General features: G+C 38.4%; 1 protein-coding gene across 2 annotated transcripts in view; it reads left to right on the forward strand.

The window, feature by feature from the left end:
• BICC1 (BicC family RNA binding protein 1) overlaps window positions 1-27,467 on the forward strand; it is a 90,229-nt gene that overhangs the window by 16,970 nt on the left and 45,792 nt on the right. For both annotated transcript variants that reach the window (XM_053983528.1, XM_053983529.1), the window contains exon 2: window positions 15,989-16,035. In XM_053983528.1, coding sequence (XP_053839503.1) covers window positions 15,989-16,035 — 47 coding nt within the window. The remainder of the gene's footprint in view (window positions 1-15,988; window positions 16,036-27,467) is intronic.

Below are 27,467 nucleotides of genomic sequence, written 5' to 3' on the forward strand. Positions count from 1 at the left end.
AGTTTGTTTTGTTTTGGTTTTTTTTTTTAAGCAGAGCTTTTTGGATGGAAGAGCAAAGGCTGTCATGGCTTTTTAAAGTTTTCTGTTCCTCAGTAGCAGGCATTTTCATGTTCAAGGGCTTCATGATCTATCCTCTCCCTCCTTTTTCAGGAAAATAATTGTTGGGTTGGCAGTTTTGAGTAAAATACTTAGCCTTAAATTTTCAGTTTTCAGCTGGTGCTACAGCTTTGTTTTTATTATTCTCCTGGATGGCTTTGTGGCTTATTCAGCAGTATTCCAGGCTTTGCATAGTTCTTGCAAACCTGTGGGACTGCTGACCTGGCTTTTTGGATCCTGAGTTGCTCTGTCTGATTAAAAAAGCTGAAATAAAGGTCAGAGGCTCACTATATTGAGAACAACATGGTTTAAGAGGTTGTTCTGTGGAGGGGTTTTTTGTTAAATTATAAGAGGAAGAAGCATTAGACATTATTTTGGGTTTGTTATGTATATTATGTGTTTACTTTTTTTTAGAATTTACAGACTTTCCAAGAAGTCTAAATCTCACCCAATATGTGAAAAACCTCTTTCCTAAGGGCTTGATAAAGCTTTGAGGAAGTAATGGGGGACTTGAAAAATGACAGGTTTTTCTGTGATTGTGATACTTGCCTGCATGCATTGCAGTTTGGTGTTGAAAATTTACATGGCTTGAAATAGTCATCAGAGAGAAAGTGAGGCTGAGTTACAGCGTGTTCACCTCTTACACAAACTGTGATTTTTATTGGGGCTGTTTTGTTCCTGCTATTCATTGTTCATCATCTACTCCTATTACACATTTTGATAGAGAATGAAAACCTAAAGCAATTTTTTTCAACATTTCTTAACTGGGTCTGCTTAGGACTAGAACAAGGCTTTGTTGGATGCTTTATTTTTGTTTTTAAAATGAACTACTAGCTGATGTTTACTGGAAACAGTAGCCAAATGTGGGCACATAAGGGGCATTGACCAATCTGTGCTCCAGGGTGGAGATTGTTTTTCACTGAATACAAGGCTAAGATCCCCTTGGATGTCAAGTGGCAGCAGTGCCATTATATTTTTATTCTGCAGCAAAACTGAGTGCTTGAGGCTTGGTTTATTGTTAATTCTGTTATTCTCTTGAACATAAAACACTCGAGTGGTTCGTTTTTGGTTGAAGAAACAACTGATGGCTATTGCAAACACCCATATAGTAATTTTTTTTATTGATGGGTAACTCGTTTCTTTCACAGAAAGCTGACCCCAGTACATGCTTATTTATGTCTGGGAATGCTGACTTGGAGCTACTTCCCCCTGCTCTCAAGTGGACTGTATTTCCTTAGGAAGGTTTGCAGTTCAAAGCCCCCTTGCCTGCTGGAAACAAAACTGTTGTTTGAGTTAGAAATCGCGTGTTTGCACGGCGTTCTTGTTTTCCCACATACCAGCATACAGATGTGGCAATTGTAAATTAAAAATACCCTGGTTGTAGAGCTGAAGTGGAAGTACCTTATGTATGTTCCTGCTTGTGCTTTACATCATGTGAGTCACACACAGTTAGGGATTTCTCAGGAACAAACGTGGCTCCATAAATAAATAAAAGAGCCCTTTTCCCTATATTGGCTGTCTTTATCATTCACAGCTAGAATTATTCTCAAGAGCAATCCCTTCCAGTGTTCCCTGTGTATGGCTTTTGCCTATGCTTATGTTAAAGACCTTTGGATAATATTTTTCCTTTTGCCAGGCTTCCTTGATACCTGAGTTGATGTTTTATGCTACTTATTTCTTGGTCTTTTTGAAAAGAACCTCATCAATACTTCTGTACCTCTTTAGTAAAAGCTTGCTTTCCTGTGCTTTCCAGTCTAACTTGGCTGCTGCCATAGCAATCTAATAATTATCTAATTATCAGATGACACTTGAAGATTTTTTTTTTTTGGTCCAAAAAACTGGCTGTGGTTTTGGTTTTATTCACTGTCAAGCCCTGAGAGTGACATTATGCTATTTGATTAGAAAAGGTATCATAAAATTGCTAAGTGGACCATGTCAGCTCAGCCTCAACGGATCTGGATGTGTGCATTAATTATGTTGGTTAATTATGGTTCTCCAAAGAACACCAATTTCCAGGTAACAGGGCAAATAGCAAGGTGTGAAAGTAGACTTGCTCTTCCTCTTTGGTTCACTGACATTCCTTCCACATTACTAAGCTTTCCATGTCACTTAAAAAGTGAGTGTTTTGGCAGAAGCTTTATGAAAGCATGAAACACATGGGCAGTATTTATAAAAAATGGGATATTTTGCAAGTGCAACATGTTGAGAGATGTTACACAATGCTTAGCCCGTAGTGGTTTTTATGAATAGTGGTAATGTCATTCTGTGTTTGGTGATAAAGAATTGGTTTTGTATTTGTTACTGGAAAAGGAGCTGATTGTTGACGTAATGCAGAAAAAAAATTGACATAAACTTCTATGGAAAAGATTCAAATTGAGTAATGCTGAGCAAAAATGGTAAAACAGTCCTGAAAGCAGCATTGCATTAAATCAGCTGCACTAACATCTTGCTACTTAAGGCTCTTTTTGTTTGCAAAAATACAGTATTTCTTCAGCTAGAGCCCCCACGCAGGAACTGGAGTCAGAAGTGGGCCAGCTATTAGTTCCTTACTTGTTATTGTTTGTTTTTCTAGATTTTGGCAGAAATTGCGCATTCTTTGTTTTAATTTTTCACTTCCCCACACTTGACATTTTATATCCTTTAAGTTTACAAGTTTATTTCCAGTTTATTTTTCATGAAGTTAAAGGGTTTTGTATTGTATCAGCTCTTCTAAGCAGGACTTTCCTGGGTCTTGAACATAAAAAAAGGGAATTTAATATCAGAAATAGTCAAGGTTTCTAGATAAATGAGTTGTGTAACTCAGAATTACAGTTGTCTAACCACATAACAATGCGTTCTTGTTTACTTGTGGTCATTAATTTAGCTTAAGCATTTCCTGCCCTGTACCACAAGGTTGTGTAAATGCAGCTTTGTAGAGTTTTCCTGACTTATATATTTCTTGTAAACAGCAGTTGTAGAAATAGCTTTGAGTCCATAAAAATACAAATTAGATAGCAGGGGGCCAGATGCAGGTCTTTGAGATTGTACACTGTAGTCAGTGATTTGCTTGTGCTTGAGAAGAAAGGAATTTCAGGATTTGAGGAACATATTTTGGGCCTGTTTGTGTAGGCAACAGAACTTCAGCTCTCCACTTCCTGCCTGGTCCTTAAATGCCTCGCTGGGTTTCATAAGGTTTGAATAAAAGGTTCAGCAGCCCACAAAGGCTGGCTTTCAAGTCTTGGGGCACACACTCCCAAGTGATGTTTATTTAGGGTTAGTCTGATGCCCACAGCAGTGTTGGGATAGGTTTGAGCAGTCCGGGCCTCTGCTGGGGGTTTCACCCCTCTGTGGGGTTGCTTCCTGAGTGCTGAAAAGTGCAAATGAAGATTCCTCTCGCCTCCCAAGGGTAGCAGTTCAAAGGTGTTGCCAGGACTTTGCAGACCCTCGGGAGAGTTTCAGCTACCCTATGGCAGGACCTTGCCTCTAGGAGGTGGCAATCACAAGGAATCCAGTGGTTAATGCAGCTGGATTTCTAAAGACTCATCTCTTTAGAGCCTTTGGGTGGAGGGAGCTTTGCATTTCTATACATCTCCCCTGTAGCCAGAAGACATAGCTTAGAAACCAAGAAAAATTAATTTGAGCATGTTAATTTATATGAAATCATGGCCCAAAAATGCATACAGGGTTTGATGGCTGAGCTATAAAGTTGTTGATAATCTTTATCCCTATGTTAATTTATTTTTATTTAAGTACTGCAAAATTTGCATCCTTGACTAATTTTGTTTTCTTGATAAAAGTCCAAACTTGGGAGGAGTGTGAAGAGGGCTAACAGCCCTCAGTGCTTTAAGGTGAAGGGGCAGTTAAAACTTCTCTCCATGTGTAGCCTTTAGTGATGTGTGCTTCCAGCATGTCTGTGTTCAATTTTAGAAAGAGCTTTGGGGTCTTTGAGGGACAAATCTCAGTAGCATTGGGGTATTTGAATAAATATCACTGTATGTCCTGCCAGATAAGATTTTGGTTTGGGCTTATTTTAACCTTTAGGTGACTGACTTGTGGTCTCTTTCCTTTGACTCTGTCATACACAGCCTGAGCTCAGTTTTGTAACACTTGAGCCATCGTGCATTCTTTGGAGTGTAGAGCACTTCTCAATGAAACAGTCATGAATCTGTGACTTTGCTGCTTGCTGGTGTAACTTGAAATTCCACTTGTCTATGCCACCTTAGCTGTGGTTTGGCAAGAATGCTCAGGTTTTCTGGAAGAGTATATAGCAAACTAAATACAGTATCAACATGATTTATCCTCCTGTGGTTCAGCTCCTCTTCCACTGTAGAGAAAATTGTTGTAGGTTTTCTGTAGTTATTGAAAATTAATGACAAATGGATGGTGAAAGAGTGTAATTATTGAGTATCTGAATTCCACAAGGATTTGCTACGATTCAGCAAACTTTTCCTAGAAGATTATTTAGTTTGAAAAACTCATTGGTAATAAAAAGAAATGCAACCAGTAGAAGTGCAGAATTTCCTGTGGAGTTGAATCTTTTTGCCCAGAAGGGGCTTTCTGCTGGTGCCAGCTTAGAGCAGTGTTTTTCTGGGTACATACATCTGCTAAGTCTCAGTCCAGAACTGTTCTTATCTGTAGTGCTGCCTCAGTAAAAAAGCAGGTAGGATATCCCAGGTGGAGTAATTTCACGTAGGAGATTAAAACTAACATAATTGGTTTAATTTATTTTTGTTTAACACCCTAAAATCAGAATGCTCTCGCTTGTCGTAAGGTAGCTGCTCTCTTTTTTGCTAAACAGTCCACAATTCTAAATTAAAAGCTAATGAATTCTTAACACCTTATGCAGTCTACATCTCCTAATGTGGTATGATTGGAGGTGGTATGGATGCCAAACTTGTGGCCAAATTTTACCAGTGTAATGTAAACCAGTGAAGGCTTTTATCTTACTGTAAACTGTGTCTAGAAATCCTAATTATACAGCTTAACATTCTTGATTGTGTATGTTTTTGTTTACATGCATGCACGTAAATGGAATAATTTTATGCTTTGGCAGCTGTATGTAGCAGTAGTGCTTTTTAATATGAGAACTCTTCATAAGAAAAATTCATGTAGATGATGAAAATGTGGACATAAAACCAGCTGTGAAAATAGAACTTGTTCACCTTTACCAGAAGGGTCTAGACTTCTGTTGTGCTTTGATCTTCTTACCTAAATAATTACTTCATTTCCTTAGTTTCTTAAAAGCAGAAAGATCTTGATATTGTGAGTAAACTTGAGTTTGGCAAAGTAACTTATATCACTGTATTTTTGTGCTGATACACAATTTGCATTTCTTGCCTGGCAATTGCATGGAAAAAATGGGTGACAAGTTGGTGAACATTTTGTTGTGGTGATACACAGCTCTAGACTGGATGGATGGGTGAATTTGCTTCCTCTGCTTCCACCCTTTGGGGGGATCCATCCCACTCTCTCTTGACAAATCTGCTTTGTAATTTCCTCAGTGATGTTACTTGAACAAATTGTTTTGGTTCTTGGGTCAAACTGATGAACTTGCCTTATTCAAATGTTATGTAGATTATGATTCAAGAATAAACTGGCACCCTTTTTTCCTGTCTCTAAAGCTATGAATTGAGACATAGGCTGTATTCCTGAAATGGGGTTGTGTGTGATTTTTACCTTTATCTTCTTTTTTCTTTTTAATTAACTGAATGCATCAGTGCCTTGCCCCAGTGCTTATGCCTGCACTTACTTACATTTATTTATTTTATGCTTTTCTTCTTGGCTTTTTAAACTTTTTGTCCTTTGCTACTTTATACTGGTTTATAGCTCAGTTATCCTTCTCATGAAGTGTTTAAGTGGGCTTACATTTTTCTGTATGTATATTTAAACTGATGTTTTTCATTTAGAGGGAGCAAAAGATGCAAAAGAGATCCAATTTACTTTTTGCAAATACTCAAGGTAACAGTTGCTGTCAAGTGGGCACTGTCAGTAGTCTAACATATTACAAGTTTAGTGTACAAGAGTGAGTCAGTTTTACCATGAAGTGAAAATTGATGGTTCTAAAGTAAGCAGCCCTCTGCTAGAATTCCTCTACTGCCACATGCCTTAGAATCTGGAATTAAAATATAGCAAGAAGCCTGAACTGGATTTTTATCTGGGGAAGAATTTACATCTAAGGCGATCAGTATATTTTGAAACTGATGAATGCAAAATAGAAGACAGCAGACATTCAAAATTCTCAGGTTAAGGGAAAAGGAGATGCCAAGCAGCCTGGGTGTGTGGATTTGCCAAGTGTTACCTACCAGCTGTATGGATGTGCAGGAACAGGAGAACAGATGTCTAGGAAAGGGTTCACAACATGTGTCATTTAAAAACTGAGGCTGTTGGGTCTTTTCTTCTGATATAGACAGAAATTAAAAGTGAGTGGGTTTTGGATGGAAAAATCAAACTTGTTTTGTTCTCCAAATATTCCAATTTCATCCAGGAAGCTGGAGAGCGTGGGGTTGGTTGAATTTTAGAAAAGCAGGAGACTTTGTAATTCCAGATAATGGGAGTTTTTTGTCCCTGTCAAATGTATTCCAGAATCTTGTTCAGCATAATGGGCCCAGATACAGGCAGTGTTTCCTTACTGTTGGAAAAGGTCTTGGAGCTCAGTGTTTAACCTGCATTGCAACAGACTTAAACTGGTTTCCTGTATAAAGCTTTGTTTTTGACTTAAACTTGGCTTCTCTCCTTTAACTCCACATCTGTGAATGACTCATAACAAGCAGGACCATCAGAAAAATATTGTGGACATTTTTATCCAAATCTGTAGGGTTTTTGTTTCTAATTTTTTTACAGGCTTGCTGCATTCTCCCCTCCCATGCAGTGAATCATGCAGTGTCTGTGCTCATACCTGACAGGTGGTTGTGTTTTGAGGGAAAGTTGAATGCTAAACAAATAGAAAGAATATCCCCAGCCATCAATCTGCTGAGAGCAGAGCTTTTGTATTTGGCAGGTCTCCTCTGTCACCCCCGGGGCACCGCTGATATTATGATTTTCTTTCCTCCTGTAAACAGCAAGTCCTGTTAAATGGATACTCTGGCTTGGGGCAGAGTTGGATCTGTCAGGCACTGGCAGCAAGGGAGGTTCTGCCTCCTGAGGCACTCAAAGGCTTTTTCTTTTTTGAGCTGTCTCATCCAGAGACTCAAGGCAGTCCTACTGCAGAGGTTTTTAGAAAAATGCCAAGGTTTACATGTCTTATTTCTCCTGCCCTTCCATGAATGCTTTGGCCCATTTCCAGATGTGTGAGAGCACAGGGGCAGCTCAGTCAACTGTCTTGTCCCTTGTGGAGTGTTTACAGTGGCCACACTGAAGGGAAAGGGCAAAATGCTATACCCTGGGTCCTTTTCTTCCATATTTTTATTTTCAATACTTTCCTAGGGAACCACAGCCCCTGCATTTAGTGCAGGTTATATGCATGGCAGCTCATGCACTAATAATGGGGTGTCAACTGAGGCAGGCAAGGTGGAAGAGGGCTGGAATGGCTTCATCCTGTCGCAGTGTCGTGGTCTCTTCCCATGTGTCAGAGAGGAAGCCTAGAGTAGAGGACAAGTGAGTTGCTTGCATAAATATTCATAATTTTTATTGCTGTGCAGAGAAGTATTTTATAACAGCAGTATGGTATGATATGGTGAACTGGTGAGGTTTTCCTGCAGCTGCTAGAGCTGCCCATCTCCAGCTGTCTCCTCCAAAACTGCCTCTCTTTGGGTAACAGGTCAAGGGGATTGATAACATCTAAGCTGTGTTTGAAGTGGGAGAGTGCTCTCATGGCTTGCTGCACACTGCTGCTGTCAGTTTTTCACTACAAAGGATTTGGAACAAATTAATACAATGTGATTTTTTTTTTTCTGGCCTGCCTATCATTTTGGCTACAGAGTTCCAAATTTCCTGGAAAATTGAAATGCTGAAGGTCCTGTTTGAAGGTAGAGAGGCAATTAACTAACTCCTTGATGAAAATAATAGAAGCTAAACCGCATCACCTTTCCTTTCCATATCTCACTAGAGGTGATGCTTTTTGGATGTGACTGATTCCCCTTTGCATCTCTCAAGGAGCTGCCCGGCAAAGAGGGAAGGAAGATTGCGGTCACAGATGCTTAATTTTTGTATATATAGGCAGCAAAGAGGCTTTATAAACATGAAAGTCATAGAATTGTTCTCTTCCCTTTTTATTACTGCCTCCAGTAGTATTTCAAATATGTTTTTCTCAGAACTGGGGCAGCTGTAGTGCTTAAATGTACTTAATGTAAGGTTTCAATCAGGTTTTACTCATGCTCATAGCAATGGATCTTAACAAAGCGGTCTCATAATTCACTTTTTGATAGGCTCACTTGTAAAAAAGTGATTATCAGTAGCACAGATGGAAATTTCCTGTCTTAAGAGGACCTATTAATAGGGTGTTCAACTTGGCTGTTATTTAGGTGTCAAAAAGCCATTGATTAAATGGAAGTAAAATGTAGCTTGTAATTTAAAATCTGAGGATTATAGTGGAATTATTTGATGAAATATCAATAAGTCTTTCTTCCTTGGAATTCTCATCTTCTTTCTTAGAACCTGGCAGCTGGGTACACTGTTTGCATGGATATTCTCCTTTCACAGTACCATTAAAGTGGTTACAAACTTGAAGTGGAAAACTTGTGTTCATTAGAGTCCTTACACTTTCAGGAAATCCTACGTGAAGTTGTGCTTTCTTTGGTTTTGTTTTTTCTTGTTGACTTCAGCTGAATTTTATTAGTTAAGCAATTTCCAAGAAGCCCTCTGCTGATCCCAGAAGCAGAGTCATTGATTTACTCCCTGTCAGTCATGGGAATGAAGACTTCAGTGGGGCTTTGAAAATCTGTTTGGAAGCATCAGCTGGCATATCTTCTGTAGGAAACAGCAGAAGTCCTTGAGTGATGGGTCCTTCATCTGAAGGGTGATGCAGGAGACTTCCAGGAATATTTTACCCAGTTAGAGAGATGATGGAGCATTTGTGGTGCTAACAGTGAACAAGTGGCAGCCAGTAGAGCAATTTTAATCAGGTAATACAGTGCTGACAGCTACTCAGTTTCCCTGGCTTTGTTCTGGAGTGGCTGGCAGGAAGCAGAGCAGTCACTTCATTATCTTCATTAAACTCCTGAATCCCGTGGCACTCACTCGCTGTGCTCCTCATCCCACCAGGCAGCTGTGGGGAGGAGCTGCACCCCTGTGTGCCTTGCAAAGGAGAGATTTCCACCAAGGAAAAAGGGGCTCCCCAGCAGCCCCAGCTTCACAGCCTGCCTTCAAGCTGTGACTTGTCTCTAAAAATAAATAAACAAGCTGGCTTATTTCTGTGCAGAGCCTTGGCAAGAGAGCTTTTTCCCTAGGGATAAATTTGTTTTGCAAAATGAGAAAAATCTGTTAGTTAACTTAAATTTACAGTTGTTATGTATTAAATTATTGGTTTTAGGTAGAGTTTTGTAGTTATGCAACTCGAAAAATACTGATGGTGGAATGGACAAGGCAAGTTGCTTTCAGTATAACACAATTATTTTTCCCTTTTTTTCTCCTTTCTATTTGTTTTCCCCCTTATCTTTCAGTCGCCAAATCTGTCAGGTCCCTACAAATACTGTGAGGAAATCTCTAGGAATATTTGTTGAAAATCAGTGTCTTTTTGGTCCTCAGAGTACGTGTGTTGGTTGTTTTTCCTTGCATTCTTTCCTGGCAAAGTATGCAGAGCTAGTGGAAGCAAGTGTAGTTTATTTTAAGCTTTCTCTTTTTCTCTGTGTTGCTGTTCCCTTTATTAATCACAAATGATGGATGGGTGAAGCTTCCTGAGTTTTGGCTGTAGAGCTGGTTTTTGTTTTTTGCCAACAATCCTAATTTTAGTATCAACGATTTAATTTTAATATAGTATTCAAGGGAGTTGAAAAGTTAATATTCTTATAAGTGAATATGACTAATATTAAGGGGAGAATGAAGGTGATGGATGTGTCACCTGTCTGTGTTTACAGTCATATTCTGATGATGCTGGCCTTGATCCAGGGAGCCTCCTCCAGCTGGCAAAGGGTCCAGAAAGAGCCCGTGGACCCTGGATGGCCAAGGGGGCTCATTGATCCTGTATTTCAGCAGCAGGGTAAAAGCAGCCCAGACTCAGCCTGCTTTGTTCCCAGCACTGGTTTGGTCTGTCAGATGCTGGAGCACAGCTGTGGATAGCTCAGCAGTTGTGTATTGAGTTCCTGCTAACAGGAGGAGATACACTGGAACCCACCCAAAACTGTCCAGATATTTGACAGGCTACTTATTGTCATTTACTGAGCATGCTGAAATTCTTCCAGCTCTTCCTTGGCTGCCCTAACAGAGGAAGAATGCTCCTTTATAAACATTTTAAGTTTGTTTCATGGATGGTTTTGTTTGGACTTATACAATTTTTTATCTGACTTCTTAATAAAGGTAACACTTTCACCCTCAGTCCAAGAGTAATTTTGACACAAAATATGTAGATTGTGGGTAGTTTCTGTAATATACAAGGTACCATGTAGGTCTTGACTGTCATTACTTTTTTTATCAGCATGCTGTATGGACAGGTATGTTTTGCTTTTTTCTCTTTTGTTGAATGTTCCAGTAATTTCTCAAGAATTTTGGAGCTTTTCTCCCTTTGCTCGGTCTCCTTTGCTGTACCATCAGTTGACTCTCACCTGTCTATAGTGAGCATCCTCAAAACCTGAAGATTGCTCTGTTTATAAGTTTAAGAAAATTTGAATGTCTGATTTTCATTCATCAACTCTGGAAAACTCCATGAAGCCACGTAAGATTCCGAAGTACTGAGATTGCTGTGTGTAACAGGTTATTTAATGAAATTTATTATAATTAATAAAGCCAAAAGAATATATAACCTTATTGAAAAACCAGTTAACAGTCTCAAATATTTAGATTTTTTGTGCAGATTTCTTGCTTGTTTAAGCCTTGTTACTTTTCTTGCCAGACTGTGTATTTTAGTTGAGTTGTCTCAGACTTCTTAGTTCCTAAGCTGAAAACTGGAAGTGAGACTGGCTTTGCAATTACAAGAAAAATGGAAAGTTGTTTTGTTTGGATTTCAGCAAATTCAATTTAAGGTCAGATTTTTTTCTTTAACAATGTACGCTCTATCTTTTTATTCCTAAAGGCATATTTTCAGCAATTTGGCTTAACTCTGTGGTCATGGGGGTGGAATTCTTTATCTTGGCTTGATATAAGCAAGCTTTCAGAGCGTGTGTGGGTTAGTGTCTGACTTGGTGCACAGGAAAACACAATCTCTTTATCAGGTGGTTTCTGGTTCAATGAAAGAAGTTTTTGGTTGGGTTTTTTTGTGTATGACAGCAGCTTGGTAACTCTGGAGAAATAACTCAGGCTTTCAATAAATAACTGTCCATTCCATTTAAAAAGTTAGGAGTTAATAAAAGTCAACACTGTTATGTAGCTAGCATGTTTCCATGGCAGTTTGAGAAAAAACTCAGACCTAAATAACATGAGGATACTCTTGACATAAATGTTATAAAATCTTTCGAATTCAGTGGAAAAGAAAGGTAAAGGAGAATTGAGCACTTACCTTTGGGTTTGTTATTCTACAGATTCTTGAACTCCTGTTAATTTGTTTTGATACAATGAAAATAATATCTAGTTATCTGTTGTGTTAAAGAGTATTTTGATGCAAGGAATGATGTTTTTTTTCATCACAGCTGAGACCCAAGGAGCAGAACATGCTTTTTTGTTCTCTTAAAAACGTAGTCTTTGAATGCAGACAGAGGAGGAAGTTTGGACATTAATCAGTGTAAAGGCAAAGTCACCAACTCAGTCACACTCAGTTACCCTGGGTATTTGATAACTTCAAGAGTTTGGAAAACAAGACACAAAACTCATGTGTGAGATCAGCAAAGTTACAGTAATTCATTAAAGACTCGACTTAATCAGTGTTTCTTGGGTTCCCTTCCTGTGAAATATGACCTGTATTGTAATAACTTTTTTAATAACTAAAATAACATTTGAAGTGAAAGCTCAAATTCATTTTTTCCATGTGAACCTAGAAATTACAATTGGGCCTTTTTATGATTTGGTGATTAAGTAGACAAATGGTGCACTTCTTGGGTACCATAACAGTTAACACCTGTTTCAACTGTTTCATATTTGTATTGGATGGAACCTCAGCAATCCAATATGTCTTGAAAAGCAAAAATCTAATATAAAATATTTTATGGTATGGAAGAAATTACAATAAACAGAGTATAGCTTAAAATATAAAATGCTTGTTATGCACATTTACATAGGTTTCATCTGTGTTTCTGAAACCAATGTAGCCACCTTGTGTAAAAGTAATCCTAGTTTTTGGAGGGTTGGTTAAGTGATTATTCAGTACCATAAAGTAAATACTGTTTTCTAAGAAAACAGTATTTCCTGAGTTGGAAGAATTGAAACAGTTTGTCAGCCAGAAGTCAGGTACAACTGGATTAATTAGCATTTGGTTTGTGATTTCTCTCAAACCTGCCCTGGGGAGAGGGAGCACTGGCAGAAGGGTGGAGTGGTTTCCTATGGCATGTGCCAGGCAGTAATGTCACTTCTTTGTTGTTTGTTACTGGTGTGGTATTTTGAATTCAGCAATTTCAGAAAATGTGAGACTTTGTTCATTAAAATCTGAAAGCTTATTTCAAATTTAGTAGAGATGGGCTCTGTTGTACCTTGCATGCAGCACAGGTACAGCACTGCTGGCCCCCTCAGCCTCCCACAAAAGGCTTGTTGTCTGTGCTGTTTGGGAACTTGTAAACTTCCTGCTTTTTTGAATAAAGCTTGGTTTGAAAATCTAATTATTATTATTAAGATTACAAAAATAATTTGCCAGAGTGCATTGTCAGATGTAAATATCATGAGCTTCTTAATATGATATTTCAAAGCTGACGTTTATTTTGAGACTTGGGGTTAATACTCTCAAGATTTGTTTAGAAAATAAGATCTTGGGATGTGATGACCTAGGAGATTTTTTTCCTAAACACGACTTCAAGTTTGCTTTTATCTCAGTTTATCTGATTTGAGGTAAACCTCAATGCCTTACTAAATTGCATCTGCTTGTAGAGAACACTGTAAGTGATTTGCATTTTAATGGCTTCTGCATAAATTTCATAACTCTGGAATGCTTCTCTTGTTCATTTCCCTGCAAAAGATGCTGGGTTTGTCTTGCTGTAACAAAATCTGTTTAGCTTTTCAATTATAAGAGAAATGGGTAAATTTGCCCTTGATTTTGGCTATTCCTACTCTTTCAGAATGCAGACTGCCTTTACCTATTTTAGAGAGCAGAAAGGCTTCAAGATAATTTCACATGACTCATAAACATGTCTGACACATATTGGAAGCTTTCTTAAACATAGGTACTTAGTTTGGGAGTAAACTAAGGTAAATGTAAATTTACCTACACGTAAATGTAGGTAATGGTGGGTAGCATCACAAAATTCATAAACTCTAGAATTTAAATTTCTTTAGCTTTAATTACTCCTCATAAAAACCAGAGGATATTTAGGAAGTATAATGAAAAAGTAAGTAGATAATTGGTACAAAGAGCTATATTATATGAGGAGGGAGGGAAAAGGGAGACAATAGCTGGAAAATAGCTAACCTCAAAAGAAGCATAATACATTGACTTATGTAGTTTGTCTTCAAGTATTTGGGCTTTTTTTCTCTTTTATAGTGAACTATAGCATTCTAAGTGTAACAAAATATTTTAAGCCACAATTCTAAGCATCTTTTCCTTATTAATTCAATGCATAATGGAGATGCTAATGAGTAGATCACCTTAACATAGAAAAATGAGGTATGATCACAGGCATACCTCTTCCTGGATTAAATAGTGCTGTATCCTGGATGTGAAGTGACAAAATCCCAACAGATTGCAGCATCTCTTAACATGTGAAGAAGTATTCTAAGGTACAGACCTTCAACTTCAGTGTCTTTCCAAAAACCACCATGCAGTCTGCCCTGCCTTTTCACAGCTATCACAGGACCTGACAAATGGGTTATCATAACGCATCTTATGTGCTGAAAAGCTCTAATGAAAGACCCTATCTTTATAATATGTTGTAACAACTAAGCCTACTAGTTACTAACTAAAGGTTTTTATTAAGTGCCATTTGCTGCAACTTTCCTATTGTGTCTACTGTTGTGGGTTTTTTTCTGTGAACCTATTTTGGGATGTTTTCATTCCCTCTTCTTTCCCACTTTGTCCGTGCTTGTTGGATTCTATCTGTTGTGCCATCAGTTGTTGGTGGGGCCAAGCTGTAAATCAGGTCACCAGAATGATTCATATTAAAAATAAACCTACAATAAAAAGCTTGGAATCCGCTTTGTCAGCATTCTACTTAATGCCCTGCAGAGCATCACTGCTATTATCTTAAGCCATCTCTTGTTTGTATTCAGTTTGGAAATTATGCATTTGCAGCTGGAACAAAATCTGTCTATTCTCAAAACTGCAGCTTCAGCCACACATCTGTCACGTTCTCATCTCCAATTTATCTTGTTCCCTCTGATTAAAGGCATGTTGGTCCCATGTTCCACTTGAAATAGAGTGGTGGTGCTCCTCACTTCCCAAAAGCATTTCCTATCTATTCCTGAGTTAATGGAAAACATGCCAAGCAGCGTGCACCTATCAAGGGGCTGCTTCAAGGAAGTTGTGTTTTTCTGCTCGTATCAGTAGCTTGTAAATCTGGAAAACAAACCTCCTCCAGTTGTTTTCTCTGCTTCCAGAAAACCTTGTTCTGGTGAAATATAGACCAGTTTGCTCTTCTCATGCAGGGTTTTGAAGGTGGGGAGGGCTTTTTTTTCTCAGACTTGTGGAGCTGGGGAGTCTGGAATTGCTCTGCAGCAAGATGAATGCTTGACAGGCTTCATTTGCTGCCTCTCTTCTGGCTGCACTGGAGTTGAATCATGAACTTCTGAACTGTATTAGATAAAACTTGCTGGTGAGCTCTTCTCTGTGGTATTTAAGTGTAGTTATTGAGATTTTGAGAAGCTTATTTCAAATGTAGTAGCACTTCTTCCTCTGGGGTAGAAGTCATCTCGTGCCTCCAGCCTGTATCTGCATTTGCTATGATGTTGCATTAGCTCTGTTCCGTAAGAGTTTGGAATTGGTTGTGTAATTGGAGGAGGGAGGCAGAACCAAGTACTTGAAACATAGCTTTGCAGCCAGGCTGGTGGGGTGAGCTCGAGGGGCCTGTTTTGTACATGAGAAGTACAAAGTTGTTTCAGTAATCCTGTACCGTTCAGGAAACTCTTTTCCACACTTGGAGTTCTTTTTGAAGGCATCCCTTTCTCCAGGGAAAAGGAAATTATCCTCTTTGTAATCAGTTTGAGCTACTGTGTTTTGAACTGGTTGCTAGTTCAACACAGATAAACCACAACACAAGCTATGTGCAAACAGTTGTATCATTTTAAGTGTGATAATTTGCATTAACTAAACTTGCAGTTATGGGTTCGAATACAAGTGGAAGATAATCCAGGTCGTGGTCTTGAGATCACTGAGTAATGTGATACTTGATACAGCAAGTCTTGTGCTCTCCTCGCTTTCTTTTGATCCTGCTCTTGGTAGAATTGCAGGGCAGAGTATGCAGTGTGACTAAATGGTTACACTTAGACCCATGTGTATTTTGTAACTAAAATATCTATCAGTGTGTTAGAGTTTGAGTACCCAAATAGGAAGGGTTCAGACTCTGTCCTTGGCAAGTGACTTGTAGAAGGTTAATCTGGGTATTACTCAGCTGTTGACAAATGTTTATTGCATGAGAAAAAATACCCAGAATTGTTATTTTACAGTAGCGTGTACTCACAGAGAATTTCTATATGTAAGCCTGCAAATTGTCTCCTGTGTATTTAGTAATCAGATCCCACTTTTGTTTTACAGCTGCTGCAGAGGGCAAAGGGAAAAGTGGGGAAGACTTTTTTCAGAAGGTAAGAAAGATAGTTCTATAGCAGTACCTGACTAGAGAAAAAAAAAATATACCAAGTACTCATGCATCTGATCAACTAATTAAACTTCTTGTGCAGTTTCCACTGTATTGATCAAATTTTTTAAAATTTTGTCATTTAAAGTGTCTCCTTGCTACCAGCAATGCATGGAATGAGATGAGAAACAGGTTCTTTGGTATATGCTCCTGTCATCCATGCACTAAAAAAATTTACTAGTTTTACCAATTCTTTAACTGAAGATGTTAAAACATGCATGATGAACATTTGTTATGCTTAATTGTTAACCCAGAAGATGTTGTGAGGTGGTCTTAAGGATCTTGTCTGTGGATAAATGCTGCATCCTCTTATTAAAACACTGACTTGCAATTTACTATGATACTGTTGAAAGCATAAATATTTGGTTGAGAAATGCAATGGGCTTTTAAGAAAGAAATGCACAATCCACAAAATGATTCAACAAAGTTTGTGGTTGGACAGAGGCACGGAAGGACTGGAAAAAGTAGTCCTGCAGCAACTAAACTACAAAGACAAACATGGTCAAGAGTAATGACTTGCAAATTATTTTCACAAAGCAGCATAGTATTGGGGTTTTTTTTATATTTTTGTTTATTTTTTTCAAGAATAGTGTGAAGAACATTGAGTAATGTTAATGAAAATCTGCATGCTGCAGGCTAATAAAAATGATGAGCTGTTTTGTCTTTAGTACAGAGAAGAGAGTGCAAACTTTGCTGTATGCTGAAATGCCTTGGCACTCCTTCTTGACTTGTTGTCCACTGAAGTAATTTGCTGTATTTTGCTATAATTTTAACTGGTTGTTCCAGAAAGGAAGATGTGAAAGTTTGTTTTACCCTGCATGTGACTGTGGGATGCCTTGATAAAGGCTGGTGAGGAGGAGTATATATGCTGCCAAAATGTTTGGATTTTCAGATTTATGTTGCTCTTAACTGACAGTGAGAGTTATTTTTCCAAATGTGGTGCTTAGCTGTCTGATATTAGTGTGCACAGAGGACAATGTGTCAATAGTGCCTCCTTAGGATTTTATCAAAATTCTCTGAGTTTTTTTACTTACTGAAACAAAGCTAAGCCATAGTAGCCTACGCTATATTCTCCACATTATTCATTTTACCAGTGTTTTTTCTCTCTCAGATAAATCTACTCATAATTCTTAAAGATGTGGATAAAATATTTCTTCTTGAGTGGCTTATCTGTTTGACATGTGTATTTGATTACTTGATTATTTACTGTAGGTATGATGTACCTTACAGTTATATAGTCATTAGTGTAATAGTAGAAAATACTGTGTTGAATTAAATAGGAAAGCAAAATATGCTAAACTTCAAGTGTGTCAATGAGTGCACTCCTTATCCACACTGATGATACAGTGGCTGTCCTGGCATTTAATCTTGTCATATTTCTGCATAATTATTATCTAGGCAGAGTGTGGCTGCTGCAGTAGGTTAAAGCTGCTTCATTTTAACTGGCATTCTTCTGAAAATATCATCAACTCCACAGTGTAGATTTCTGAAGTTTCTGAGCACATACACACAATACTACAGCAAATAAAACCAGATGGAAACTATCTCCTTTGAGTTCTCTTTTGTTGGAAGAAATCTTTGGACGGTTGCTCATAGCTTACTCACCGTCTCTGTCTGTGCAATTTCCTCTAATCAGAGTTTTTCTCTCTCATGTGAAATGAATAAGACGGTATGTGGAGATAAAATGAAGACTCATTTCATGGGTTTCAGGTTGGTGCAGTGAGGAAGAAAGTGATTTGTGGCATTAGAAATACTTTGCAACTTAAGGCAGCAGGACACTTTCAGAAACTCACAATGAACTCGAAGCTGCAGCAAAAGCATTTTTTAAAGCAGTTCAGATAATGAGACTTCAGGACATTATTGGCAGGATTTTGAGTGGAACAGGGTGGGAGAAGTTCAACCTTGAAAGGCCACATGTAGCACTTGAGGGCATTATTTGCATAAATAATGCCATGTTTGGTGTATTCTGATGAACTGCCCTCAATGTGCTGAGATTGGCTGTTGGCTGGAAGTGGTGTGTGAGGTGGAAGAAGTTTTCATAGGAGTGCTGAAATGAAAAATGACAAGGCAAAAGTTCAGGAAGGTGATTCTGTATGTCAAGGCATGCAGACCAAGAGGGGAGGAGAGAGGGGGCTGTGCCTGGGGGGTTGGCAGAGACTCAGCCTGCATTGTTAAGCTGTAGAGAGGCTTTTAAAGAAAGTTAATACAAGGGTTTGGTGCTAAGCAGTCTTTTGCTGGTCTTCAAACATGTGAGAAAGCAGTATTACTTGGATTTTCATAACCAAGCAGAATCCCAGTGGATGTGAACCATTCCTACCAACTTTCAACTTCGAGTTTAATAACAGTTTACATGTTAAAATGCATTATTTCACTGAGCATTTTAGCAGAAACAAGTGCATGTAATGCAGTTGCCTGTGGAGTTACCAAATAATCCCCAATTCTTGGTGAAATTCAGGTAATATTTCTATCCTGTCATGGTAGGAAGATCAGGTGAAGAAGCGCCCTTTGCTCTGGTCCTGAATTCAAGTGAAAAGTAGATAAATGTCTTCTTGTAGTGTCATTTTTAAAAGTCTGAAGACTTTATCATACTTTCTTCTAATATTTCTAAGTTGTAGCACTGCTTCAGATGAGGGAAAACCTAGCATCATTTTTCAAAACCACTGGGAGCTACTAATAATTTAGCAAGAAATAAGTAAATAATGGCATCGTTTTCTCTGTAGAGCTCTCGGATCTGCAGTTCAGTACCAGGTAATCCTAAATAAACATGGATGGCTCTGCTGTTGTGTTACATACTATTTATGTAAAAGATCCTTGTGGGCCTTGCTCTCTAAATTGTTTTTCTTATTTATTCTGTGAGAGAAATACATAATATGAAGTTATTACATGTCCTTGATCCAAAGCCCATTTTCAGTTGATGGTGGATTTTTTCCACCAAGTTCCACAACATCTGGTTCATGCCTCAAAGGAAGCAAGGCCCTTTCCCCAACAAAGCCAGGACATTGTTCCAGGGAACAGATAATTTATGTAGCCCTCTAGAGAGGTGTGGCACTCTTATATAAAATGTAAGAAGGTGGTGATTCTCTGTCCTGAAGAGTTCATAATCCAAAACAGGTGAGGGTCGGCCCTGTGGACAGGGAGGAATTGCATGCATCATTTTGGTTTGCTTTTAGCTCTGTCATCATCAAGCTGGTTTCTTTTCTTCTTTAAAAACACTTGGGAATCCTACTGCTGATGGTAATCTTTCATTCTGAAACTTCTCTGGACAGGAGTGTATCTGTAGCCTTCTCAAGGGCCTGTGAGCAGTAGGGTGGGTGATAGGTGAAGACTCTGGCTTTAGTGGAATTTGGGAGGAGTCCTTGGGCTCACGTGGGACCACACGTGCAGAAGGTGGTGACTGGAAATGATGCACTTGTGGTGCTCTGCACAGGTCACATCCAAGCTCTTTATTTCAGTATTATTCAGTGTATATATGTTAGTCATGAGCTTTGGGATTACGCCTGGAGGGGCTCCTCAGCTCTGGCTTTCCTGGCTTTTAGAGTTCATTTGCAGGGCTTGGTTTTGTAGGCAGCACAAAATACTACCAGCCAGCATTAACTTGTGTGTTTTACTGGTCCTGAGTGTTTGACATTCTTTTATGTTTTTGGCTTCTTCTGTACCTTTTTTAAGCAAACAGAAGTGGTGTTTGCATGCATTTGCCCAGTTACAGATACTTCGGGGTTTTTAAGGTATCTCTGGATTTAGGTAAAAAATGTATTTAAATGCTTGTGTTTCTCTTGACTGCAGACTCTGTTATTCCCTGAGGGAGACATAAGTGTGCTTGGAGTTGTCAAGTTGCAACTGGGCAAATGTTTCATGCGTGTACCAAAATCCAAATTATTAGGAGCTTAGGAGTGTAAAGGAAGACTAGTAGTTTCTTTTAATTTTCCTTCCTGTGCTTACATGTAGCATGTTTAAACTGTAGCTTCTAATTTTATTAAATAATTAGCACTGTAGAAGTTACTGAGGCCATTTTGGAAGCATGATGTGGTGAAACCATCCTTTAAAAACAGGTGATCTTTCAGTCCAGGTGTTTGGAAACAGTAGTAGCAAGAGGCTAAAAAAGAAAACAAATAAACGAATGCTCAACCAAAGCCAAAAAATAAATCGCCTGTGACTATTTGAAGATGTGAAAAATAACTATACCTAACTGCATCTTTAATCATATTTCTGTTAAAGTCCTCCATGCAGTAGTTATTAATGATTATGCACTTTATTTATTTAGGAGGCTCTGGCAGCAAAGGCAGCAAGGAATCTTCCTCAAGCCCTGTTTGCTTATCTAAGACAGTAAAAGAGCTTGGTTTGCAACATCCTGTGTTTTCTCTTGTAGCTCTGAAAAATATTTTTTATGTTGGTCTGGGACAAACCTTCTAACTTCTACAATATTCTTATATATTAATACAGTGTTGATGTATGCATTTTGTAAGTATAGGTAGTATATTCTGATACAAATAAATTTAATTTTGTGTTTGCAGTGGGTCAGGCTGGAAGTGGATCAGTCTCACTTTTTAATCTCTGAACCTGAAGCATATCTAGAGCTTCAAATGCAAGTGGCTTAGGGCATTTTCAGGCATTAAAAATATTAATCATTGACCTGAGACTAAGATGTCTCAAGCTAATTATTATCCATGTTCAGGACTAACTTCTGAAGGGCTTTTTGTGTGTCTTCAGCCATGACTATTCCTGAGCTGCCTATTTATAACTGTAGTTGCCCCAGGGCTGTGTTTCCATTTCTGATGGCAACCACTCAGCTCTCAGTTTCTTGCAGTGTTATTTATCTGTGGTGAGACCTCGTGAGTTGCTGGTGATCAGACATTATCATGGGTCTTGTCTCTGTTTCAACCACAGCAGCAGCTTGGAGCTGCAGGAACTGGTTCCACACATTCCACTTTTTCTGGATAGAAATCAGGATCTGCACTAGCATTAAAATAACCTCTTGATGTAGAGCTTGGCTCATAGCATGTGACAAGGATATATTAAGGCCATACGTTTCCAGAGCTGGCTTCAAGTGCCTGGCTGGGATGGGAATGCTGCCATCCAATTTACACTGAGCTTCCTCTCATTTAGCTTCCTGGGAAGAGGCAGCGACTGCTTGGAGAGAGCAGCATGGATTAGAGGGCTGAAAGAATGTCAGTGCAAGTTAACATTTGCAGGAAATCTTGGGATTGAGACATTTGTCTCCCTTCTGGCAAAACCCCACCCAGTGGGAAGGAGACTATTTAGGTTGGATCAGTTTCTTTAAAAAGGTAAATCAAGAATGCTTACTTAACTTTTTGCTTAGTTCAGGCAGAGCTGAGTAGTGGGAAGGCTTCATTTTTGTGGAAAATGGCACTCATCCCATCTGTAGTATAGTGACCATTCTGCTAAGGCAATGGAGTAATTCCAAGGATTTTTGGGTTTTATTCATTTCATCTCCAGTTTCTCCTGTGCTGCTTCTGATACAATGGACACTATCTTGAGATTTTACCTGTAATATGAAGTCTTAGTTGATAAAGTTCAGCTTTATGCCACTTTATTGCTATACTTAACACTTTGAGCAAGATCTCTTGCATTGTAAAGCAGTAGAGAAGGAGTGGTTTGTCACCACCATCTCAATTGAGGAGCTCAGTGCTTTTCATTCTGAGAGTTAAACCCTCCCTCAGAATAGAGGAGGGATTTCCTTCTCAGAAATGTTTATACTTTTACCTTGGGGGGGAAAAAATAATATAAAGGAGACAAGTATGAGATTATACAGCTCAAGAATATACACTGGTTTTCTGGCTTGTAAGGAGGAGAATTGCTGATTTTGGTTTCAGAGGAGAGTTGGATGCATATTGGTGTTTTGAACAGTGTTCTATGTGGCTTCATTTTTCAGTGATACTTCCCTTAATTTTTTGACATTACTTTTGTGATTCATTAATGCTGTACAGACAGAAACTTCTATGGATAATTTTTTTGCATGCTTAAATATTCCCCTTGGTTTTGACTACACTTTGTCATGTATTGAAAACAAAAGTGTTACCTGTGACCCTTGACTAGTATTTTCAATGAGGGTAAAAAAAACATTTAAATCAAGTGAAGGACTCCAGTGTTTCTCCATAGATAAGGGCATTTGATTGATTGATTTTTTTTACTCTCACTTACTGTATTTGTAAATTAAGTACAAAGTTCTGTAAACATTTTTGTTGCAGAAGGTTCACTTAATGCAGTTTTTGGATGAAGCAACAATACTGCAATATTTGCTTAAACAAGACCCTTGTTTTAAGAATCATCTTATTTCTTTTCAGGTGAATTGAAGGTTTAAAAAAGAAAGTTGCGATGTGCATATATACATTTGTTCTCATCCTTTCTAGGCTAAAAATCCCTTACTGGGAATGGAAACAATAAAAATTCCAAAGCCATATCCATATAGGCAGCTTTCCCAATTCCATCTTCAGTGATTTAGAGCTTTTATATACAGTCTGAAAGTTTCATTTGTAAAACTTGTGTCTTCTACTCTGCTGCCTTTATTGCTTTTATACATAATCTGTTCATTAGTTTTAGTATTAAAGTTTTGATATACATTGGCCAAAACCAAAACTGTACTGTGAATAAATACATTGCCTATGATGTTAACCTTGACCTCTAATTTTAGCTTCAGGACCTCTTCATCCTGCACATGCTTGCCTTAATTCTTGGTAAGTTCTTTAGGAATAGCTTGACATGACACTATGTAGCAGTATGCAGGTGGGAAGCAGGCAAGTTTTCCTTCTGTTCCCTTTTTATATGTCAATCAGAAACACATTATTTTAGCATTTAATAAAAACTTGAAATAAAAATCAGTTTAACAGAGATGGACAAGTGAGTAGGTGAAGATCAATTTCCTGTAGCATTGAAGCAAATGACTTGCAGTGGAAACACGAACAAAAACACATGGGAGTACTGATCCTTATCCATGCTGCTATTCCAGAGAGTAATATCTAAAATGATTTACATATTACCTTTTTGCAAGATAGATAAAACCAGGAAAGAAGGACTAGCTAAGCAGTGACCTTTTCTGAAAATGTGTCTGGGTTTCTGATAGTTGGACTATAAAATGGGAAAATGAGGAGCCCTGCCCTCTAAGACACACAGGCACTCGTGTCCTTATGTGTAAGAGGGCTCTGTTGTCCCACTGCTCCTTTCTGTACAGACACACAAGTGGAGCTTGATCCTTGTCCTCCCTGTGCATCCTTTGGCTGTGTATTTTAAACAGATTGCACTTACCATGTGTGCTGTCAGTACTGACAGTCTGAAGTCAAAGCATTTTCTGTATTTTACGGTTTTAATTCTGGTTCTCTGCATAGGAGATGGATTTTTGTGCCACACAGGAGCACAGAATGGCAACTCCGGACAGTGTAGTCTGGAATGTGGGGCACCTGGGGCCATGTGCCATTGCTGCTTCTCAGGAACAGCCCCTCGTCCTTACCTGCAGAAATAGTGCTTACACAGTGAGGTCAGGCTGTACTGTCCAGCTTTGGGTAGTAGCTGTGACAAACTGTGAATTCTTGATTGGAATTTCTTATTAGATCACCTCAGGGGAAACCAACCACAGCAGGGCTTGGGATGTGAATCCATTGCTGTACCCAGAATGTTGGCCCAACTTCCACAAGAGCTGCGTGCTTGCACCAGGCTTTGGGCTAAGTTTTGTAATCTGTTTTTTAACTCCTTATATTCCTCAAATTTCCTCACCAAACCAGTAGTCCTTGATGCTGCCCTGCTGATGTGCTCTGGCAATGCAAGTGCTTTCTCTGGCCTCACCAGTTTTGGAGTTTGAATTCCCAGTGGGTAACTTCACACAACCCTCTTTTGAGTCTTGTTCTTCTTTCCCATCCTTACTCTTGCCTTGCTTCCCCCAAACCAAAAAAATAACAAACCATTAAATATAATAATTTTGGTTCCAGCTGCACCCATTGCTGCCAAAAGTCATGTTCAGGGATTAGTCATCCTCTGATTGTGCTGCATCACCTCTTATGCATTGCAAGAGGAAGACCTAAATATCACCCCATGCAGAATTTTGCATGTCTGCTGTGACTCTTCAGGTCTTGTCCTATGGAAATATATTTTCCTTTAATTTTCATCTAAGTTATATTCCATGATTCAAATAAACCATAAGAATAAACTTGTTTATACAGCTGTAAATGCATACAAACTGAGGGGACCAAGACAACTTTTCTGAAAGCTGAAGATGCAAGATGAACGTTTAAAGTCTGTGAAACTAGGTATTCCGAGACTAGGCATAACATCTTTATGGTGTAAAATGAGATTGTCTCCGAGTTACTTTCCCATGTGTTATTGAAGTCCAAACTGATTTGAATTTCTTCTTTTTCCATGCAAGTGAGGAAATCTCATTTAAGTGGGGAAAAGTGGAGAAGGAATTCAGACTACAGAAAGCCACTAGTAGGTGCAGATTCCTGTCTGACCCATTTTTCCTTTCACTGTGTTTAATACTTGAGGCAGAAAAGTCCAAGATGCCCAAATCCCAAAGGTGGGAAGGTCAGAAATAGGTATCTTACCAACACTAACTATAACTATATAACTATTTGATTTAATGTGCCTGCTTTAAATGAAGAAAGGACTGTTATATGTGTTGTTCTTGTTCATCCACTATGTGTAAAATACTTCCTTTTGAATTCTGAAATGCTTGTGGGCTTTGGGGGAGTTTTGTTTGGTTGGTTTTGTTGCATTTAGGACATTCCAGTTTCCATCCAAAATCAGCTAAACAAAAAAAATACAGCATAAGAAAAAATAATTTCTTACTGTCTTAATGTAAAAACTCCCCAAAGTGCTTAAACTATAAACTTTTCAAGCTGGAATACAAGGAAGCCAAAAGCTTGTCTTCCAGCTGCCTCACAATTAGACTATTTTTTTTTTTCTTGAAGGCCCAATGATTTGCAACTGGAGCCAATTTTTTTCAGGGTCAGAGTACAGTCTGATTTGTTTTGTTGGTGTCTTCCAGTGTCTTGTCCTCTTCTGTTTTTTCTCCACTGAGAATAGCTTACATATTTTGACTTGTAAACACTACAATTACACTTGAGGAAAGGGGAGGAAGGAAAGTTGTAGAAAGTCAATTTCTTAGGTTTTCCTTCATTTTGAGAAGAAGCATGAGGTTATTTGTTGGGGATAAACCTTGCTGACAGATATGCCTGATCCCTTTGGTCAGCTGATCCCTCAAGGCGAGGAGAGCACTGATCAGAACTCACTCTATCTCTTACTTTGTATGGAAATAAGGGAAGCTGTGCAGAGGTGCTGTTCTGCAGAGATCATGAACTCTGAGTCATTCCTAGGTTGAATATCCTCAAAATGTTATGTAACTCAAGTATTTAATACAATTGGAATGCATGTATTATAGCTGGACACTTGTGAGCTCTCTTTTTCATGTGAGAGCAGAACCCCTGTTCTCAGGGTATGTGGCATAATACTGTTTTCACTTATAAAGCAGTTCCATTGCAACATGCACTTGAGGTTGTCATGGAATTATTCCAGATTTTTCAGGAAAAAACCCCAAAATCATGGCACTTAAAATTGCCTAGGTTTGAATGATAAAGCGGAAACAAAAAGTTGATGCAACAGTGATCTATGCAGCCTTCAATATCATCTTTACTTTCTTTTAACTACTCTCATAAAAGCTCAGTTCCAAGTTTTCCAGAGCTTTGTGACACTCTGCTGTTATAATAAACACATTACATAAATGGTAACTTAAATACAATTATAGTTTAAGAGGTAAGCGGTGTAGTTTAATTTTCTAAGTGTTTTTATGAAAGTCCTGATTTATTGTAATGTTACAGCCTGGAGTTGAAAGCCAGCACAGAACTGAGCATTTTGATACTTCAGTAAATGTACTTCATTTAAATGCATCTTGACTTTTTTTGCCTAACTGTCTAGGATAGGAGATAAACTTGTCTTTGTAGGGACCAAACTGAGTTATCTTTTTTTGGTCTAATGTGGCAATTTTTAACATTACAAAGAGCTTAAGGATAGTAGATGGCCAAATCTCAGTGACTGGCAGTCAGACTGCTTTTCCTTTGAAGATCTTACATGCATCTTTCTCATATGTCCCCAGAATGTGCAGCTGTGAAGTTGTGGGCTTTACTTTTATTTTAGTTTAGCATAAGAAACAGGGAGGATTTAATTTCTTTAAGGCAGAAGTCTCCAACCTTTATTGAGCGGGTAAAGGGCTGATGGGATGTAGCACTTGCCTTGAATGACATGCATTCTTCTTCTGTCTCCTCTCCTGTGGTTCCTTTCATGTTGGATCTTCTATAACTCAATCCTGCACCATTTTTTTGTTTTAGCATCTCCCTTTTCCTTTTAGCTAGTGCCTTCTAGTTTTTCTGTGCATTTCACTGCCTGTTGCACAATTAAAAAAAAAAATCCTCACCCAAAGCCTTTTATCAGAAATAAGTGAATTCTTTGAAACAGCTTTTTTCACATCTGGATTGAAAAATAGTGAAAAGTATATGTATGTTGCTGGTAGAATTTCACCCTCCTGGAAATGTTTTATTTCAGCTGTAACTTATTATCCAATAGTGCTGAAACCAAAAATATGGTATAATGAAATCTGGCTGATGCTTTCAGTTTTTCCACATGGCATGCTAATCTGGAAGTTGTTGTGGTGTCCTTGGGATTTGGATGTAGAAGATAAGAATTAGGAACTGTTAGAGAAATCTGTCTTAATTCTGAATTATACTGTTATGGAAAACTTACTAGTATTGTAGCTGTTTTCTTAATGCATTACTTTTCTTCTTGGAAGTGGCTTTGCTAATTATTTTGTCATTTTGATTGTTTTCATTCCATCTTAAGTATGATGAGAGGTTTGAGCTCACCATGGTTGTTGATGAGATCTTGGTATAAAAGAGAAGTCCTTTAGTCTCAGTAGACATGCCCAGCATTTCTAGGAGCTGGATTTCCATTCATCTATCTGAAGTCTTTGGTGTCAAGCAGTTCCTTCTCCTTTGTTACAACTAGATGGGTTGGTGAAGCTCTGTAGCTCTGTGCCAGGATGAAATTTCAGTATAATCTGCCTGTAATAGGGCTGATGGAATTTTCACTCAGCTGAAGGCAGCAGCAGAATGAGAGCTGACACTGAGCTAAATGACTGCATGGTTTGCACAGTATAAGAGTGTGTGCATAGTTTTTCCTTCTTGGCTGGTTGGAGATGTACAGATAGGTTACACACTGTGTCATAATAAATAAATGCTGTCAAATGTCTGCTCTGACCTGCTAAATGGAGAAATAAAAATTCTGGAGTCTGGATAAGTTTATAATGAAAAGCTGCTTTTGGGTAAAGGTGAAGCAAACCAATATATTTTGACTTATGGAGACTCAAAAAGACTTAACAGATTT

The sequence above is a fragment of the Vidua macroura genome, chromosome 8, assembly GCF_024509145.1.
Source record: "Vidua macroura isolate BioBank_ID:100142 chromosome 8, ASM2450914v1, whole genome shotgun sequence".
NCBI lineage: Eukaryota > Metazoa > Chordata > Aves > Passeriformes > Viduidae > Vidua > Vidua macroura.